This window comes from Microcaecilia unicolor, chromosome 1, assembly GCF_901765095.1.
Source record: "Microcaecilia unicolor chromosome 1, aMicUni1.1, whole genome shotgun sequence".
NCBI lineage: Eukaryota > Metazoa > Chordata > Amphibia > Gymnophiona > Siphonopidae > Microcaecilia > Microcaecilia unicolor.
This window is the reverse complement of record NC_044031.1, coordinates 533,172,231-533,192,799: the sequence shown is the minus strand read 5'-3', so window position 1 is coordinate 533,192,799 and position 20,569 is coordinate 533,172,231. Positions and strand designations below refer to the sequence as shown.

General features: G+C 41.7%; 1 protein-coding gene across 1 annotated transcript in view; it reads left to right on the top strand.

Moving 5' to 3' along the window:
- The window catches only part of MMP16 (matrix metallopeptidase 16), a 645,160-nt gene that overhangs the window by 258,049 nt on the left and 366,542 nt on the right, over window positions 1-20,569 (top strand). Inside the window, exon 2 of the mRNA XM_030216285.1 lies at window positions 6,097-6,245. Within this exon, the coding sequence (XP_030072145.1) occupies window positions 6,097-6,245 (149 nt within the window). The remainder of the gene's footprint in view (window positions 1-6,096; window positions 6,246-20,569) is intronic.

Here is a 20,569-nt window from a genome sequence, read left to right as displayed (position 1 = left end):
CCGGAGTCCCCTCCGCCACCCCTCCACTCGGGCCGGGTACCTGGTTATTCAAACTGCCGGAACACAGCACACAGCTCATCTGAGCTGCCGTCGGCCTTCCTTCTTCTCTGCATGTGTTCCGCCCTCGTGTGACGTAACATCGGCGAGGGCGGGACACAGGCAAGTAAGGAAGGCCAACGGCAGCTCAGATGAGCTGTGTGCTGCGTTCCGGCGGTTTGAACAGTGAAGCCAGGTACCCGGGCCGGGTGGAGGGTGGGTGGCGGTGGCGGCGACTCCGGGTGGGTGGGTGGAGCGGTAGCGGTAGCGGCAACCCTGGGGGGGGAGCGGTGGCGACGGCGGTTCCCTCACTCGCAGGTGCGCAGGTTCCCTCTCTGTCACGCCCCCGTCATCACGTATTGACGCGGGGGCGGGACAGAGAGGGTCTCTACTGCACATTTGCGAGTGAGTACGCCTCTTGCCATTTATATGTTTGATATGGACACAAATGCCAATAGTCCAGGTTTACTCTATGCTATAAAATGATGATGCACAGTTTGAAGGTAGACGCATACATGGATGAAGTCTGGGTGGAGTGTGGGCAGGGTACACAGTTACACACATGTGTATGTTTTTCCAATCTAGACATGAGCATGTAAATTGTAGCTGCCCACGTTACCTGTTACACTAGTCATGGAATGTTGCCACTAATTGTGGGGCTCTTTTACTAAGGCATGCCCAAAAGTGGCCTGTGCTGGTGTAGGCACATGTTTTGGATGCACGTTGGTCCATTTCCTGTGCACCACTGGAAAAAAGGGGATTTTTTTTAATGTGCCAGAAAATAGACATGCTGCAAAATGAAAACCAGCACACGTCCCTTTTTGGCATGAGGCCTTAATGCCAGCCATCAATTTAGCAGTAAGGTCTTACATGCTAACTGGGCGGTAAACGTGAAGTGTACACGAACTGCCAGTTACCTCCGGGTAAGGGCCCCATGGTGGAAAATAGAAAATATTTTCTACCGTGTGTTTTGGGCACACGCCGAAAATGGAATTACCACCCTGGGGGACATGCAGTAGGTGGGCAGTAGTGCCAATTTGATGCACGTTTGATGTATGTAGGAGCCTACGCACCTTTGTAAAAGGGCAATAAGCACATAAGCACATAAGCACCGCCATACTAGGAAAAGACCAAGGGTCCATCAAGCATCCTGAGGAACTGAGTTTGATTCCCGGCACAGGCAGCTCCTTGTGACTCTGGGCAAGTCACTTAACCCTCCATTGCCTGCCGCATTGAGCCTACCATGAGTGGGAAAGCGCGGGGTACAAATGTAACAAAAATAAATATCATATATATTTCTAGACCTAGACCATATTTTTCATCTCATCACCCCACCCTGCTCCTTATAACTCTGCTAACGGTAATATGTAAGCCACATTGAGCCTGCAAATGGGTGGGAAAATGTGGGATACAAAAGCAACAAATAATAATAATAATAATACTATAGTGGTCATTTTAGAAGGGCTATTTGCATTTGAGACGTGCATAAACCAGTAGTTGAATATTTATCTTGCATAAACATCTAAGTTCCAAAATAAGAGGCCATTTTACAAAGGCACGCAGAAAAATGACCTGCAGTAGTGTAGATGTGTGTTTTGGGCGCGCGCAGAACCATTTTTTAGCGCACCTGTAAAAAAATGCCTTTTGAAACTTTTGCTGAAAATGGATGTGCAGCAAAATGATAATTGCTGCGTGTCCATTTTGGGTCTGAGACCTTACCAACAGCCATTGACCTAGCAGTAAGGTCTCATGTAGTAACCGGGCAGTAATGATGTACGCACGTAAAATGCTGATTACCGACCTGATTGCTGCCTGCGTGCCAGAAAAAAAAAATATGGTGCGCATAGTGGATGTGCGTCAGAAATGAAATTACCGCAAGAGCCACGTGGTAGCCGGGCAGTAACTCAAAATTGATGCATGTTGGATGTGCATAGGCGCCTTCGTTGTTTAGGAAAATGGCCCCTAAGAGAGGCAAAATCCAATTAAAATACAGACTGCAGCAAAAAAAAAAAAAAAAAAAAGGATCAGTGGAGCATCCAGTTGGCTCAAAACACCTTTATTTGAATAATATAAATGTGGAAAGATGGTTCGCAAATCTGTATTCCAAACTTTATACAAAAGCAGGACAGGCAATTTTGATCCACAAACAGCAAGAGATATGTAGATCACACGGGTAGTCTTTCAAGGAGAATGTTATTAAGAATGCCCAACGTGGCCATGTTTCACCTCACTAAGCACTGTATCAGGGGTTAAAAAGTAAAAAAAAAAAAAAGGTAAACCATATTTAAAAACATAAAATGTGAATATACAAAGGAATCTAAATTACATAAATGAAATAAATGACATTTTGGTAAAACGTAGCCATGATGGGCATCTCTCTATATAAAACGCACCTCCAACGTTCTAATGAAGCCTCACTTTCCCAACGTTCTAAAAGTGAGGTGGCAGAGATCAATTTTCCTCCATGAGTGTCAGCCCCACCCACGCGTCAAACATGATGACGTCGAGGGCGGAGCAATGACACTCACCGACCGTGTTGTGCTGCTGATTGGCTGTTCCACGGGTGAAGCCTCGGATGACGTCACAAGCACGGACGCAAAACCTTGAACCAGGCAGGGGGAGTAGTAGGGAAACACGCGGAGCAAACAGCTGTCTGTGCCCCCCCCCCTCGATGAGAAAGCGGAAAAAACAAGCAGACACTGAATCGCTCCAGGCAGCCCAGCAAAAGTCTATCACACTCCTCCACACAGTACCAGCACGGGGACCAACCGCGAGGAAAGCACGGGCGAACCGACAGTAACCTACCTCTACATCGCAGCCCTTACTCTGGAAGCTCTGTCTGAATGCGGAGATTCTCCAAGCCGGCGTTCTCATGACCCAGGCAGGGGGAGGAGTAGGGAAATCAGCTGACAGTGATTCCTGCACACGCCTGCACTACCAGCTCCAGCCACTTGCGCACCCAGTTCAGCTCCCCCTCCAAAACACTAACACCGACTTCTAAACCACCTTGCCTTAATCGATGCTGCAGAGGAGCAGGAGGGGGACAGCGAAGAAAAAACAGTGGTGTTTGGTTAAAAAAAACACAAGTCCTGCCCCTTCCATGGGAGGGGTTAGCTGCCTTTCAAAACAAGCTCGGCCCCTTTCCGGAGGAGGTGGCGTCCCGTGGCAACAATCCCACACCCGCAGGGGGAGCAAATGAACTCTAGTCCTTACTCCACCAGTTTAGACAGAAGAGACGATTAGCATGCTATGCAGGAGTGACATAAGTCTCTTTCCCCCCCTCCCATCAGTGCATTACCAGACATTCCCAATCTCCTTCTGGAATGAGTGTGTGTGTTCACAACATTAGATATAGCAGGAGGGCTGTGCAGGAGGAGAAAACAACTAACTTTTCAAAGTTCCCCCTACATCCGTACGAACGGTGGCCAACTCAGACAAGACGCCATCCCGCATCACCAACCACAAATAAAAGTTAAAGCACAATCACAAAAATTCCTTTGGAAAGCAGTTCTCGGGGTGACTAGAACGAACTTCAATGATCTTACCAGCGGATTACGAGCTCTCTGCTCCACCCCATCTCAATGAAGTAAGGAGATTGAAAAAACAACACGCAGCCCTCCACACAAACAGAAACATGGCCAAAACTGAAAAATTAACAACGAACAACTCTCTCTCACTCACACAGAGACACAAACACTGAGCCATGCACAGACAGCATCTCTCTCACTCACACAGACACACTCCCCCCCCCCCCCCCCCCGCACTATCTCCACTACAACAATGGCCCAGGAGCACAACCATAAACACACGCCAGACATACAATGCCACCTATGGATATGAATGCTTTATTACATTGTTCAATTTCACACAACAAACACAAGGGAAAAACTTCAACAAATAAACAGCATCTTCATTAAACAGTATGAACACACCTTCTGCTGCCTGTGGGTCATGCAAGGACTGATCTGTATCACACTTCATTGATATTTTCTATTGCACCTAAGACGTCAATGTTTTCTTAAATTCTTAATATCAAACAGAAAAACAAACAAACAAAAAAAACCACATGCTAGCGCCCGTTTCATTTGTTTCGGAAACGGGCCTTTTTTACTAGTTCTTAATAAAATGATCCTTGAAAGACTCTGAAGCTCATTGTCAAAAGAGAAAAATGTCCAAAAAGAGGCATAAATCTACATTTGGATACTTCTTTCACAAAAACACCCAAATCAGTATTTTCAAAACCAATTTTTAGATGTTTTTCTATGAAGTCTGTCAGAAGTGCATTCAAATCACAAGGGGGCATGTCAGGGGTCTATTAAGGGTGGGGTATGGGCGTTCCTAACACTTGGACGATTTTTAGCCATAATGGAACAAAACAAAACCATCTAGGACTAAAACTAAGACGTTTTGAGCTAGACCTGTTTGTATAACAAATAAGGCACAAAAGGTGCCCTGAATGACCAGATGACCACGGGAGGGAACCGGGGATGATCTCATCTTACTCCTCCAGTTGTCACTGACCCCCTCCTACCCCCAAACATGTAATTAAAAACATTACTTGCCAGCCTCTATGCCAGCCTCAGATGTAATACTCGGGCCTATTAGACTGACATGCAGGTCCCTGGAGTAGTATAGTGGTGGGTGTAGTGCACTGCAGACAGGTGGTCCCAGGCCCATATCTCCCCCTACTTGTTACACTTGTGGAGGAAACAGTGAGCACTCCAAAACTCACCAGAAACTCATGGTGCCCCTTCACCCATAAGGGCTATGGTAGTGGTGTACTCTTGGGGGTAGTGGGTTTTGTGTGGATTTGGGGGCGAGTCAGCAGACAAGATAAGAGAGCAATGGTGAGATGTGTACCTGACAGCATTTTATGAAGTCTGTTGCAGTGCCCCCTAGGGTACCCTATTGCTTTCCTGGGATATCTGGTGGACCAGTCTACTAAAAATGCTGGTTCCTCCTACATCCCAATGTCTTGATTTTGTGTGTGTTGCACTTAGACTTTTTTTTTTTTTTTTGAAAATGGGTCAAAAAACAAAATGCCCAAATCACAAAACCTTGTTCTAAACAGTATTTTTGAAAAAAAAAAAGACCTTTTTCTTTTTTGAAAATGACCTTCTTTCCTATTCAGATTTTGGACGTTTTTTTTTGCAAAACGTCCAAGCTGGACTTAGATGTCATATCAAAATGCCCCTCTCTGTCTCTGTGATCCACATATCTCTTGCATGTCCAGACTTTGTATGCAATTGTTTATCCAATCAAACATATTTTGGCAAAACCATGTGCATCAGGGGCAATTTTAAAACCTTAATATGCCGGACACCATATATATCCTCCTTGTGAGCTGTACCACCTCAAAGTAATATAACAGCGTGTAGAGCACTTTCTGGTAATCCTTAAATGCAGCTTTTCAGCCACATAGCAAGTAAAGGTGTTTTGAACCAACTGACTGCTCCACTGCTCCTTTTTGTGCTATAAATATCTAGCCAGTTGATATTCAGCCTGTGGCAGTCAGTACATGAACGCATATGCAGAAATCTTATAAAAGTGTATGTGCTTTTGATAGTAACTGTGTGTATTCACAAACACAAAGAAGAAGCTATTGTAGCCTGCAGCAAACAGGTACCACAGCAGACACAAGATCCAGAAGAATCTTTATTCAAAAGGACCCAAACAATCTTTATTCAGAAGGATCCGATGTGGCCACGTTTCACCAAACAGGCTGCATCAGGGGTATTGTAAAATACTAAAAATTAAAAAATATATAGAAATGCTGTAAATAAAGCAAAGTATATATAAAACCAAGCATAAAAATAATATAAAAAATATTATAGAACGGCCATATGCTATAGGCATAAAAAAAAACCCTTGAAAACCTTTTATTCATAATGAGTCTGCTTTGGTGCCCGTGTATGTGTATACTCATGCACAATTTTAGAACAGTCATTTTCTGTGTGTTAAACATGCTTCACCTGTGGATAATGCTTTATAAAATGCTATTGTGTAGCATTTTAAGCTGTAGTAAATTCTGATTAATAAGAACCTAACTTGTCATTACAGGTTTGGCTACAAAAGTATGGCTACCTTCCAGCAACTAACCCTAGAATGTCGGTTTTGCGTTCTGCAGAGACCATGCAATCAGCTATCGCTGCCATGCAGCACTTCTATGGAATTAATATTACAAAAACAGCTGACAAAAATACTCTTGAGTAAGTAACTGCTAATAAACTGTTCTCTGCTTTTATTTTCAGAATTATTAAGCAAAGTGATAGGATATCTATAAAGTTAGACTGGTTAACAGTTCCATTTTATAATGCAAAAGAGAAGATTTTTTTCTGTTTCCTAGAAGACATAAAAGGCTAGATTCTATATATAGCACCTGAAAATCCATGCAGAATAAATTTCCGCCTATACGTATTCTATAAACGGTGCCCAGATTTAGGCGCGGTATATAGACATGGAGGGGAGGCTAGAATCGTGGGACACGGAGGGAAGGGCAGGGCAAAGGAGAATCACTGGACATGGAGGTGAGATCAGAATTTTGGAATACGGAGGGGACAGCAGGACAGAGGATAATTGCTGGACATGGAGGGGAGGACAGAATCGTGGGAAATGGAGGGGACAGCAAGGCAGAGGAGAATCGCTGCACATGGAGGGGAGGTCAGTATCGCGGGACACGGAGGGGATGGGAGGGGAGGGAAGAATCACTGGATATGGAGGGGAGGGCAGGGGAGAGAGGAAAAGTCACTTAGATGAGAGCCTTCCTAGGGCCCGTTTCATTTTTGATGAAACGGGCTTGGTTCCACTAGTGTTGCTATAATCTAAGCTTGGATTTCAGTGCAGAATCCTAGGTGCAATATATAGAATCTGGTGGAAACCCCCTATTTGTGCTAAACTTTTGCAGTAAATGCATGTTAACACGAAAAATGAAGCAAGGATAAGGCTTTAGACGATGTGTAAAAGTCCAAATTTATTATGTGGTTCAATGGACATGATGAATTCAAATCAATAATGTAACTCAAAGAGACTTGACACAGCCGTGTTACGGCCAATTGGCCTGCCTCAGGAGTCTTCATAGTCTTTGTATTGGCCCCTTTCAAAAACGCCAATCTATTGCCAATCCTGCACAACGTACTTTACTGACCATTGAGCTCCTGATACAAAGCTTTAACGGGTTGCATGCCAATAGACACAGATTCCTTCATTAGACGACTTCAAATAATAAATTTGGACTTTTATACACCGTCTCAAGCCTTATCTTTGAGTCATCTTCGCTATGTTTTTTTGTGATTTCGAATTTGTGAAGACTGTGTTCTTCTGTGTTTACATGAACAACAAAAATGAACCCATGGTAAATGTAAAACCTCTATGATACTTGTTGAGGGCATTTTCAGCACTTCTGTAGTTAAAACACAACAAAGTTCACTACCATATGATTAATTAAAATGTAGTTAGCTACACGTTGATGGTTATTTTAGATGGTGTGGATGCTGTTCAAAATCAACATCCTGGAAGCCCAGGCCAAATATATTCCGCATATTAAAAAAGGAGGACAGAAGACCAAACAACAGCTGGCATGGTTAAAAAGTGAGGTGAAGGAAGCTATTAGAGCTAAAAGAAAATCCTTCAGAAAATGGAAGAAGGAACCGACTGAAAGCAATAAGAAACAGCATAAGGAATGTCAAGTCAAATGCAAAGCGCTGATAAGTAAGGCAAAGAGGGACTTCGAAAAAAGATTGCGTTGGAGGCAAAAACATGTAGTAATTTTTTTTTTAGGTATATTAAAAGCAGGAAGCCTGCAAAAGAATCAGTTGGACCACTAGATGACCGAGGAGTAAAAGGGGCGATCAGAGAAGACAAAGCCGTAGCGGAGAGATTAAGTGAATTCTTTGCTTCAATCTTCACCGAGGAAGATTTGGGTGGGATACCAGTGCCAGAAATTGTATTTCAAGCTGACGAGTCAGAGAAACTTAATTAATTCTCCGTAAACCTGGAGGATGTAATGGGGGCAGTTCTACAAACTGAAGAGTAGCAAATCTCCTGGACCGGATGGTATTGATAGAACTGAAAAATGAACTTTCAGAGCTATTGTTAGTAATATGTAATTTATCCCTAAAATCGAGCATGGTACCGGAAGATTGGAGGGTGACCAATGTAATGCCGATTTTTAAAAAAGGTTTCAGAGGAGATCCGGGAAATTATAGACCGGTGAGTCTGACGTCGGTGCCGGACAAAATGGTAGAGACTATTATAAAGAACAAAATTACAGAGCATATTCAAAAGCATGGATTAATGAGACAAAGTCAACATGGATTTCGTGAAGGGAAATCTTGCCTCACCAATCTACTACATTTCTTTGAAGGGGAGAACAAACATGTGGATAAAGGGGAGCCAATTGATATTGTGTATCTAGATTTTCAGAAGGCGTTTGACAAAGTACCTCATGAAAGACTCCAGAGGAAATTGGAGAGTCATGGGGTAGGAGGTAGTGTTCTATTGTGGATTAAAAACTGGTCAAAAGATAGAAAATGGGGTTACAATGGTCAGTATTATCAATGGAGAAGGGTAGTTAGTGGGGTTTCCCAGGGGTCTATGCTGGGACCGCTGCTTTTTAACATATTTATAAATGACCTAGAGATGGGAGTAACTGATGAGGTAATTAAATTTGCTGGTGACACAAAGTTATTCAAAGTCGTTAAATAGCAGAAGGATTGTGAAAAATTACAAGAGGACCTAACGAGACTGGGAGACTGGGCATCTAAATGGCAGACGATGTTTAATGTGAGCAAGTGCAAAGTGATGCATTTGAGAAAGAGGAACCCGAATTATAGTTACATCATGCAAGGTTCCACGTTAAGAGTCACAGACCGAGAAAGGAATCTAGGTGTCGTCGTTGATGATACGTTGAAACCTTCTGCTCAGTGTGCTGCTGTGGCTAAGAAAGCAAATAGAATGTTAAGTATTATTAGGAAAGGAATGGAAAACAAAAATGAGGATGTTTTATTGCCTTTGTATCGCACCCTGGTGCGACCGCACCTCGAATATTGTGTTGAATTCTGGTCGCTGTATCTCAAAAAAGATATAGTGGAATTAGAAAAGGTGCAGAGAAGGGCGACAAAAATGATAAAGGGGATAGGACGACTTCCCTTTGAGGAAAGGCAAAAGTGGCTAGGGCTCTTCAGCTTGGAGAAAAGGCGGCTGATGGGAGATATGATAGAGGTCTATAAAATAATGAGTGGAGTGGAATAGGTAGATGTGAAGCATCTGTTTACGCTTTCCAAAAATACTAGGACTAGGGGACATGCGATGAAGCTACAATGTAGTAAATTTAAAACGAATTGGAGAACTTTTAATTCGCTCAAAGTGTGATTAAACTCTGGAATTCATTGCAAGAGAATGCGGTAAAGGCGGTTAGCTTAGCGGAGTTTTAAAAAAGGTTTGGGCGGCTTCCTAAAGAAAATGTCCATAGACTATTATTAAATGGATTTGGGGATAATCCACTATTTCTGGGATAGGCAGTATAAAATGTTTTGTACTTTTTTTGGATCTTGCCAGGTATTTGTGACCTGGATTGGCCACTGTTGGAAACAGGATACTGGGCTTGATGGACCTTTGTTCTTTCCCAGTATGGCAATACTTATGTACTTATGTAGATGTCCATATTGCAGGGACATCCAGATCCCTATTTTATAAAGCCAGGGTATGGATATCTAAAACTGCAGTGTGTCCATATGACAAAGGGGCATTGTCTGGGTGTGTTTTGGACGGAACTAGGGAGGTGCCAAAATACATATGTCCAACTCCAATCTCAGAAGGGGGAAGGGATGTCTATAAAAAGACAGACCTTGTTATTTATACTTACTACTTGGCACAAGTTACAGAAAAGATCTCTGATTGAGTAGTTGTTCACTGGGGGTTTAAGGCAAGTCACCTCCTTAATCCCCCAAGTAGCTGCTGTCCCCCTTGCTCCCCTGAATGTGAAATTGGCAAGGGATACCAGGCTATATGAGAGCTTCAGGAACTGTGGATATTCTTAATAGATTTCCACACAGATCTGAAAAGTAATCTAATGGTTAGGGCAATTCAGTGAGAACCAAGGAACCCAGCTTCAGATCCCACTTCAGGACTTTGTGGTGTTTTTTTTTTCTTTTTTCAATTAATGTGTGAGCCTTCCAGGATCAGATAAATACCTACAATACCTGAATGCATAAGAAGACTTTGGGTTCTGTTTACTAAACCGCGCTAGAGGCACGTCAGTGTTTTTAGAACACACTAAGCATTAGCGCACAATAACCATGTAGACATCCGTAATATTCCTATGGGCGTCTACATAGTGTATGCTAATTTTTATCACATGCTAAAATCTCTAGCGCACCTTAGTAAACAGGGCCCCTGGTGTACATTCATTCACAGTACATATTTTTCTGTCCCTGGAGGGCTCACAATTTAATAATTTTAAAAAATCACAAACAACTGGGAGCAACAGTGAAATGTGTACCTGGGACCATTTATTTGAAGTCCACAGCAGGGTGCCCCATTGCTCTGCTTAGTGTGTGGTTGGAACTTGTTCTTTGTACCTGTGGTACAGTTTGTGTATGAATAGATCGTAAAGAAGCATATAATACTCTTTCTTATTGTTTTGCAGCCATTACTGATTGAAAGATAGCACAATATCTTAAATTAAATAAGGAGAAATCTACATTTCTGTTGCTGTGGTCCAGGCAGAATTTACATTTGGATTTAAAATTCAATATTGATGGTGATTTTTACTCTCCAGAATGCTCAGTTAAGATTCTGGGTGTCTTGTAAGATGAGAATTTAAGTATGAAAAATCAGGTTAATTCCTTAGTAAGTAACTCTTTCCATGCTACAGTTGAGGAGTATAAGAAAATATCTGCCAGAGGATTTGTTTGGATTGGCGGGACAGTCACTTATTCTCAGTAGACTGGATTATTGTAACATTGTCTATTTAGGCTTGTCGAAACATATCCTTAGAAAAACCCAAACTATTCAAAACGTGGCTGTGCGTTTCATTTTCTCTTTGAAAAATATGATCGTGTTACTCCATTAAGTTGCATTGGCTTCCACATGAAGCTAGGGTACTTTTTAAATGAGTGCTTATTGTATAAGATTGTTATTGGCCTTAGCCTTCCATATATGCTTCCTTTAGTATGTTATGCTGACTCAATTTTGAAATATAATATTCACAAACAATCTTTTTTCTTCTTCCCTAGCCCTTGGGTAATTATCTCAAAGAAAATGTTTACTAGACTATTATCTTATCAAGCTGCCTTTCTATGGCCAGGTTTATCATCTATTGTAAGTTGCATGCCTTGTTATGACACAGTTAAGAATAATTTAAAGACATTGCTGTTCTATAAGCATGTAATAAGGATGTAATTATAGTGAAATGTATACTGCCATTTGATTATTTATTGTTACATCCTAGATCCATTTCATTAATCTAGTATCTTGGCTGTAACCAGCTATGAACTTTTTTTTCTGGTATGACGAGGCTCTAAATGAGCTAATTGTAACTGTATAATTTTAAAAACGTCATTAAATGCATGGCGCACAGAAAAACCTATGGAATATCATATAATAAAATAAAATAGAAGCATAGATACCAAATTGTCATTCCAGTAGAGCAAAACAGAGCTTCCTAATGTTCAAGTCCACATTGACAGTATTTACAGCCTGAACTCGTACTGCCATCCATTGACTTAGCGGTAAGGGCTCATGCGCTACCTGTGTGGTAACCATGCAGCACACGCCAACTGCTGATTACTGCTAGGAATGCCCCTGTTGTAGGAAATAGAAAATTATTTTCTGCTGCGGGATTCAGCGCGCACCAAACTCAGAGATATCACAAGGCGTATGCGCTAGCCTGGTAGTAGTGTCGATTTGGCGCATGCTACCCGCGCCTTAGTAAAAGGGCTCCTCAATGAGAAAGCAGTCAATAAAGAGATAGTAACATGACATGAAGCCATAACAGTAGGAATAACAAGTTCAAAAAGACATAGACTCCAATCACCAAAACCATTTTCTAAAGCTCTGTGACTGCACTGAAGCACGAGACCCATTATCTCCAAATGGAGAAGACTTGGAACAGTGGTGACTCTTCCCAGAAGCAGCTGGTCTGCCAAAATTACTTTAAGGGTGTAGTGACGACTCAACAGGGAAGTCACAAAACATCTTAAATCAACAACCAAAAAACTGCAGGCTTCTTTAGTCTTAGCTAAGGTCAGCATTCATAAGTATGTAGGTATTGCCATACTGAGACAGATCGAAGGTCCATCAAGCCCAACATCCTGTTTCCAACAGTGCCCAATCCATGTTACAAGTACCTGGCAAGATCCCACAACAGTACAATATATTTTATGCAGCTTATTCTAGAAATAAGCAGTGGATTTTCCCTAAGTCTTTTCCTTTAGGAAGCCTTCCAAACCTTTTTTAAACCCCCACTAAGCTAACTGCTTTTACTACATTCTCTGGCAACGAATTCCAGCGTTTAATTACACGTTGAGTGAAGAAATATTTTCTCCAATTCATTTTAAATTTACTACTTTGTAGCTTCATTGTGTGCCCCCTAGTCCTAGTATTTTTGGAAAGAGTAAACAAGCAATTCACATCTACCCGTTCCTTTCCACTCATTATTTTATAGATCTCTATCATATCTCCCCCTCAGCCATCTTTTCTCCAAGCTGAAGCATTACTCCACAATAAGAAAGAGACTGGGCGAAAATGGGATTCATGTCTTTTCATATCTGCAAAAACACACTTGGATGATGCCCATTGTTTGGACAATACAGGCTCCATTATGTCTGACATAAAGCAAATGCAACATTCCACAGTAATAACATCTTACCAACAATCAAACATGGTGGTGGTAGTTGAATGGTATGGAGATGCTTTGCTTTCTCAGGACCTGGGAAACTGCCCTTATTGAAGGAACAATGAATTCTGCACTGTACCAGAAAATTCTTAAGAAGAAAGCCCAGTCATCTGTCCATGAGTTGGAGCTGAAGCTGAAGCGTAATAAGGTGAAGCAGCAAGACAATGATCCAAAACTCAAAAGCAGATCTATATCTGAATGGCTGAGGAGAAACAAAATTAAAGTTTTGGACTGGTCTAGTCAAAGTCCTGATTTGAATGCACTAGAGATATTGTGGCAAGACCTGAAACAAACAGTTCATGCATGAAGACCTATGAATGTGTCTGAATTAAAGCAGCTCTGCAAACAAGACTGGGCTCAGGTTCCTCAACAGTGATGTGAAAAACTGCTACTGTTTATTTGCAATTATTGAGCAAAAGGCAATGCAATCATTAGTAAGTTTATGGGATGATTTCTTTTTCACATGGGTGATATGGGTGTTGGATAATTTTGGGACTCTTTACTTTATCAATAGAAATCAAACAAAATATAACATGGAAAAGCAAATAAGATGATACCTTTTTTATTGGACATAACTTAATACATTTCTTGATTAGCTTTCGAAGGTTGCCCTTCTTTACTAAAATGTGCAAAAACATGGGTTTAGCAAATGTTACTACGGGACTTGCCCGTGCACTTAGAGCCAGATTCTATATAGCATATGCTTAGTGATTTCTGCGCATAAATTCTGATAATTGCTTAGTGCTTATTATTGCTTGTTAAGTGCTGTTATCAGCACTCATTAGCTTGTTAAGCTTCTTAAATTATGCACATTGTTATAGAATCAACACCAGTTTTGGCACCATTCTCTAGGTGCACTACATAGAATCTGGGGGTTAGTCTATATGTAAGGCACCAGTATTTTATTTATTTTATTTTTTTTGCAGGTCGCATGCTAATTTTTCAGATGGGATTTGCAAAAATAAAATAAATAACACAGGAGTATTTGCCATCTTATCCCATTAGAGCTGCTAATCAGAATGTGCTAGCCTATTTCCAGCCATGCCACATCCCTTCCAAAATAATAATAATATGCAATTAATGCATGCAAATAGGCAAATAACCACAAAATGCTTTAACCCTTTTTGTGGTAAACCATTTTTGCTGCATTAACCATGTGTTAGGGCTTAACACCCTTTAGTAAAAGGGCTCCTGTGTTCCTTAAATAAATAAAGTAATATTTTTTTTAAAAGTCAGTCAATATTCAAAGTGATTTAAGTGATCAGGAGAGGCTCTGACCCGCTTAAATCACTTCTGGCTGCCATACCACCAATATTCTGTGGCAGTTAATTAGGCGGTACTGCTGAATAAAGGCTCTGACCGGCCTAAAAAAAAGTGGGCCGTTCAGGGGCGGTACAAGAGATGGCATTGGGAAGGAGCTTGGGGGTAATATGTTGCTGGCAATATTCAGCACTTGAACAGTCCTAAATTCACTTGCTTTGCTATGTGGGTCCCAGCATTGAATATTGGCTGGGACCTGCATTCCCCAAAACAGCCCCCTCCCCCAGCCCCCAACAGGTACACCCCCTATCCTTGGTCTCAGTAGGCCTTCTTAGCTACCTTAGCTTCCTGGTGGTTTAGTGGGGAAGTTGGGGGTAAGAGTGAGGCTCAATCACTCCTGCCCCCTTTTGGCAGCCTCAAGAAAATGGCTACTGCAACTTCTTGCGGTAGCTTGCGGGGTGGAGGGGGCGACTTCCTGTTATGGCCAGGGAAGGAGGGGTGCTATTTCAGGGGGGTCAAGGGTAAGGTTACCATATTTGCCTTGTCAAAAAAGAGGACATCAATAACCATGCCCCCTCCCCACCCCACCATGCCTCCTCGCCACCCCACCACACCCCACTCCATGCCACACAGTCACCTTGATCCCCTCCAAATAAAGCCTCCCTCATCCCCTACCCCCTACTCACATTGCACCCATGATCCACCTCCCCTCCCCTACCTTATTGTGCCCTTGTGGTCTACTGGCCTCTTCGGGGCAGGAAAGGACCCCACTCTTTCCTGCCCAGTGATGCCACTGCCTGCTCACTGCTGGCACCACTTCAAAATGACTGCTGAGACTTCAAGCGGTGTGACCTTGCAAGAATTCTGATGGTGCCCATATATGGCCTGGCATTGAATATCTGGGGCTAATTCTATGTGTTTAATGACACTGACCGCCTCAGGCTGAATATCTACTCTAATGTATTTACTCAGGTTCTCTTTGGCAAAACTACATTTTGTTTAAAGATCAGTGTGACATTTATGGAATAATAGTGGAAATCAGGAGGGGATGACTTTTTCACATCATTGTTCACTTGCAAATCATGAATAGGGCTTTTAAAATAAGGGCCAGAAGGTTTATATTTGTAAGTATTCAAAGATATTCATTGCGTGAGCCTTGTGTGTATTTAGTGTTTCTCCTTTTATTTATTTATTTTCACAATATGGTTGAAATGCAAGAAAATATATTAAGAATTGATTTATTCTGAATTATAATTTGATTTTGAGCTAAGTTCCTTTCCTTGCATGCAATGCAAGAATATGAATCAACATATATTTTCTAACCAAGATATAGTAGCTATCATTCTGCATTTCATTTAAGCAATCCTAACAAATGTTTTCTGGAAAGCAGAAGTGTTTTTCTTTCTCTCACAAAATGTGTCAACTTTTATTACACTTTCATAGTAAAAAAAAAAAGCTGACATTAATGATTTTTCAGTTACTTAGCAATTGCAAAAAGTCTACCAACTGTGGCAGCCAAATAACATAGGACAAATTATGCCTGCTCATACATTATTATACCAGATAGAAATAAACCTTTGCTGTTTACAGACATCCTCAAAGGATAGGCAGAAGGGGGCAGAAGTCAGATAGTCAGCAGTCAATGTTAAAGTATTACAATTACAGAAAACCTATGCATAAATGTAGACTAAATGTTATTTAAAAAGGTTCATTTACCTCCTCCCCCCCAATTTACTAAGCCGCAATAGCGGCTGCTGTAGTGACACAGCCCATTCACTTTGAATAGGCTGTGTTGGCATTGCCACGCGGCAGCTGCTAGCATGACTTCGTAAACAGGGAGGTAAGAGTAGATATCATATAAAAACAAGGTATAGGCTATGCACATCTGCAGAAGTTATTATATGTTTTTCTCTATTTTGATATTATTTTCCGAATATGTGCGATTTGTTTGCTACTTTGATGATGTTGTGTAATATGAATAGATGTTGGAAGCAAATTCAGGAAGTTTATATGTGTAAAAAATATCATAATACATATAAATAATTATTGATATATAAGTCGCAATTTTCGAAGAGATACTACTTATAAGTATACTAGTAAAAAAGCCCCGTTTCTGATGCAAATGAAACGGGGGGCTAGCAAGGTTTTCTTCAGAGTGTGCATGTGGGAGTGTGTGTCCCTGCCCTCTCTCCCTCCCCCTCCCCCCTCCGAGTCCAGTCCTTCAGTGTTAAGTTTCCTGCTGTTCTGTGTTTTTGTTACAGAGAGAGTGAGGGCATCTCTCTCCCCTCCCCCCTTTGAGTCCTTCACTGTGTGAGATTTCGTGCTATGCTGTTTTCCTTCACTCATGGGGAAACCGGATATCTCTGGCGCTTCACACTTCCGGCTGAAGGCTTCATAGAACGTTGGTCTTGCCTTTTATATATATAGAAGATGCCTCTGGGTCATAAGATTTGAAAGCTGGCACATTCTGCCATGGTTAGGATTATAGATATAAAAGCCCATTTTAGACAGAACATAGTAATCAGAATTGATATGTCTAGGTCAGGATGCGTACAATTCCAGTATTTTAGAAAATGATCTGCCAGTGCAGAGCTTTTTCTAAAATACATACAGGAGTACACATGTATGTAGTAGCACATGCAGTGAGACCATCCACTGTAGAATTATAAACATGGAAAACATCAACAGAGGAAACTCAACTTCTACATGTAATATGATATTTTAGAACTTACAGTTAACTGAGGGCTTGGATTTGGTGGTTTTTGAGATGGTCATCCTCGGTTTCCATTATGTCCGAAAACCAAGGACGACCATCTAAGGACGACCATCTCTAAGGTCGACCTAAATGTTGATATTTGGGTGTCCTCGACCATATTATCGAAATGAAAGATGGACATCCATCTTGTTTTGATAATAAGGGTTTCCCCACTTCTTCCTTAGAGATGGACGCCCTTAGAGATGGTCATCCCTGTTCAATTATGCCCCTCTTAGTGAAGGAGTGAATCTAAAGTACTCTGAGCAGTATACTTTTAAAACTTGTTGACTGGAATCTGATTGGTCTGGAGTTTGAAATTACACAGTAGTACTTACTGTTGCTTCAGTCTTAGCCTGGGAGAAAAGAGAGACGGATCTCTTTGCTGAGGCACAGTGAATTATATGTTCTGATCTTTCCAGGTACTGTTTAGGCAGTATGCAAATGTTAGTGTTATAAGTGATCCATATTTTAGTTACCTTTTTTTGTTTGTTACTTGTACTATTTTGTTCCACTGTTCAATTTTTAAAGACAATAAGCAACATTTAGCTTATTGCCTCTCTGGACTGATAAAGAATCCTGCTGGTTTGTGTGTTGGGTCTGTGAGTGCTTTCTGGGAACTGTGGGACCACTGGGAGTGTGGCTCCAGTGACCTAGAAATCACTGGAAATAATTTGAGAGTGGAAGACTCACCCTGAGGTGGTTGTGACCCAGTCGGTGGGAGGAGGGTGCAGACAGACCTGAGCTGTGCTGGGATAGACCCTCTAAGTGTGTGTAGGGTAACCCAGGTGGGTGGCTAGGCATGTCATGACAGCAATATTTCCAGAGAACAGTTGACATTGTGCGTTGCTTTTGAGGTAGCGTTAAATGCTCTGCATTATCTGCTACATTAACATTGAACACATGTTAATGACCTCCATTTTAACTATAAGATACACTCCTTCCACATTCTTCTCCCATTTTCTGCATTTTCTTTGTTAGCTCTTCAACAGTGCATCTTAACAGTTAACTCTTTTACACAGCTTATTAAAGAGGAACAAGTCAATTTACCTTCCATTGCCTGAGGTACAACTTAAACTGTCAGCACATTTCTGCAGCTAAATAAGTTCTGTACCTAAATATAACTTTTGGATTTGGAAAAAGCAAGTGATAAATCCAAATCTGCAGAGCTGTAAAAACAGGGGACTCTTCATAATTTTTGTGATCCTTAGCAGTCTTAAAAAGACCAACAGACAGAAGAAAACATATTTTTTCTCTCACAGTCAAAATATGCAGGGCTTAATTTGAATACTTTATGGGCAGACCTGTTTTTGGATTTTAACCATCCACAATAACCAGGATGAAGTTGTTCCGGGGCATTTTCGATATCACATTCAATTGGCAAATAAAATACTACTACTACTACTAATAGCATTTATATAGCGCTACCAGATGCACGCAGCGCTGTACATTTGACATAGAGAGACAGTCCCTGCTCAAAGAGCTTACAATCTAGGTAACACAAACAGACTAGACATTATGGGCAAGGAAATTGCAGCGTGACCGGAGCGCTGGGACTCGGTCTGTTGAGGTAAGAGCGTCTTGTAGCTCCTCCGGGGAAATGCAAGTCCATAATAGAAGAAATAAATAAAAGTGTTCCAATATTCAAAAATACACAAAAAAACGTTTAGCAAGAGAACACACTACAAATGTTATAGAGATTTTGAGATAAACATCACTGTCAATCAGAAATACACTATGCAAAATGTGCAACAGCAGTACTGGTCCCCGTGTCAACAAAACGTCCATGGCAATGGCAGGACAGGTCCTGTGTGACCTCAGCAGCAGCTTCAAGGAATCCTACAGCTAGGATGGGTCCCGGCCTCAGAGTCTACTGAATGTGAGGGTCAGGACAGGAATACAAACAAACAATAATGGACATTGTAAAACCTCAATGCTAGGCCAAGCTTAGTTGAGTTTTACAAATATGGAGATCTTGAGGACTGGTCAGAAAAACTGCTGGCCAGAAGCTGCTGAAGATGGAGATAAAAGGGCAAAGCAACAGAGAATCCACCGGATCTGGACCCTGTGAACCTCAGCCCTGAAGAGTATATGGTGCATAGACCCATTCCCAGGGACTTCAGCTCCCACCCAGTTTGTCATGAAGGCAGCCACAAAAGGGTGTGCCCACTGGAGTATAATCTGCACATATACCCACAGTTACTTTGTTTCAGCATTAAAAACAATAAATACATAAATAGGATAAAATAGTATCTGGCCCTTTTGTTGCTGCTGACCAGTGCCTGAGTATCTTGTCTAGCAGTAAAGTGCTGCAAAATGGAAGGGGTTCTTCATTAGCAGAAACATGGGGCAGATCAGATCTCAGGTCATCTCCCTAGCAGAAGGGTCAGGGTAGGTTCAGAAGTCTCTGCTTACCTGAAGACAGTGGCAAATGGGGATTCCAGCTGGCTCATGGATCCCAGGGTTCCGCTGCCTGATGCTGTGAAAGAAGAATAGAGAATCCCAGGTGCTAGTGTTTTCTGGCTGATGAAAAGCCACCCCCCCCCCCCCCCCCCTTAGCAATATTAAGGCAACATTGAGGTTCAAAAATGGCATCTAAATCCCTTTTTTTTAGTCATCATTCTCACCTTAGGCCCCATACCCATGCTGTTCAGCTTATTTATAAACCTTCTATGATGAATAGGTTTTGCTGAAATCTAACTAGACATGTTTTGCTCATGTTCTCAATCCAATTCTTTTGTCACCCAAAGAAATCAATCAGATTTGTCTGGCATTATTTACCTTTGGAAAAACTCTGTTGCCTAAACTCTTATAGCTCATTGGATTGTAGAAAGTTGACTATCATTTCTTCAATAGCATCTCCATCACCTTTGCAACCAGTGAGGTAAGATGTTTGTGAAGAGGGATCACATTAGCCTTTCTTAAAACCTGTGGCTCTTCTCCAAGGATCTGTTAAACCCATCCTTAAGAGGGACTGCCCAAACCTTTCTAAGCCCCCTCAATATACCTGGATGTATTTCATCTAGCTCTTTACCACTCTTTCACTGCATTTAGTAACATCCTCACACAGGTTCTGAGAACTATGATATGCTCTTGTTAAGGTTGCCATGCTCTTGTGTCAGTCAAGGTCACCTATCAGCTGTACAGGCAGATTTTCTGGAGGGGTTCTCACTAGTTCTACATCCTGACCTCTTATAAATAGCTGTCAACTTCCAAGTGTTCTTCAGATCTCCCCCCCACCACACACACACACTGTATGGCTATGTTCTGACTCCTCAGTATCCACTAATAATATCCCACCTCTCTGGGGTTGGGTGTTTGTCAGTTTTACTGCCACACTAGGATTGCTCAGTCCCTACTCATGCTCACCAACAATGATGGAAGGGACCAGAAAGTGTTCCTCACCTGGGCTAGAGGAGGAACTGAGCAATCCTAGTGTGGGTGATCTGGGTGAGCAGGAGGGGATACCCTGCTCACCAAAATTATGTTTATGAGCCTGGGTGTCTTTTTTTTCCTTTTCATTTGTTCCTGTTCATACACATATATGTAAATATTTTGATAATAACATAGTAAAGGTCATCAAAGATTTGCATGGTCTATCCATTCTGACCAACAAGGTGGCCAGA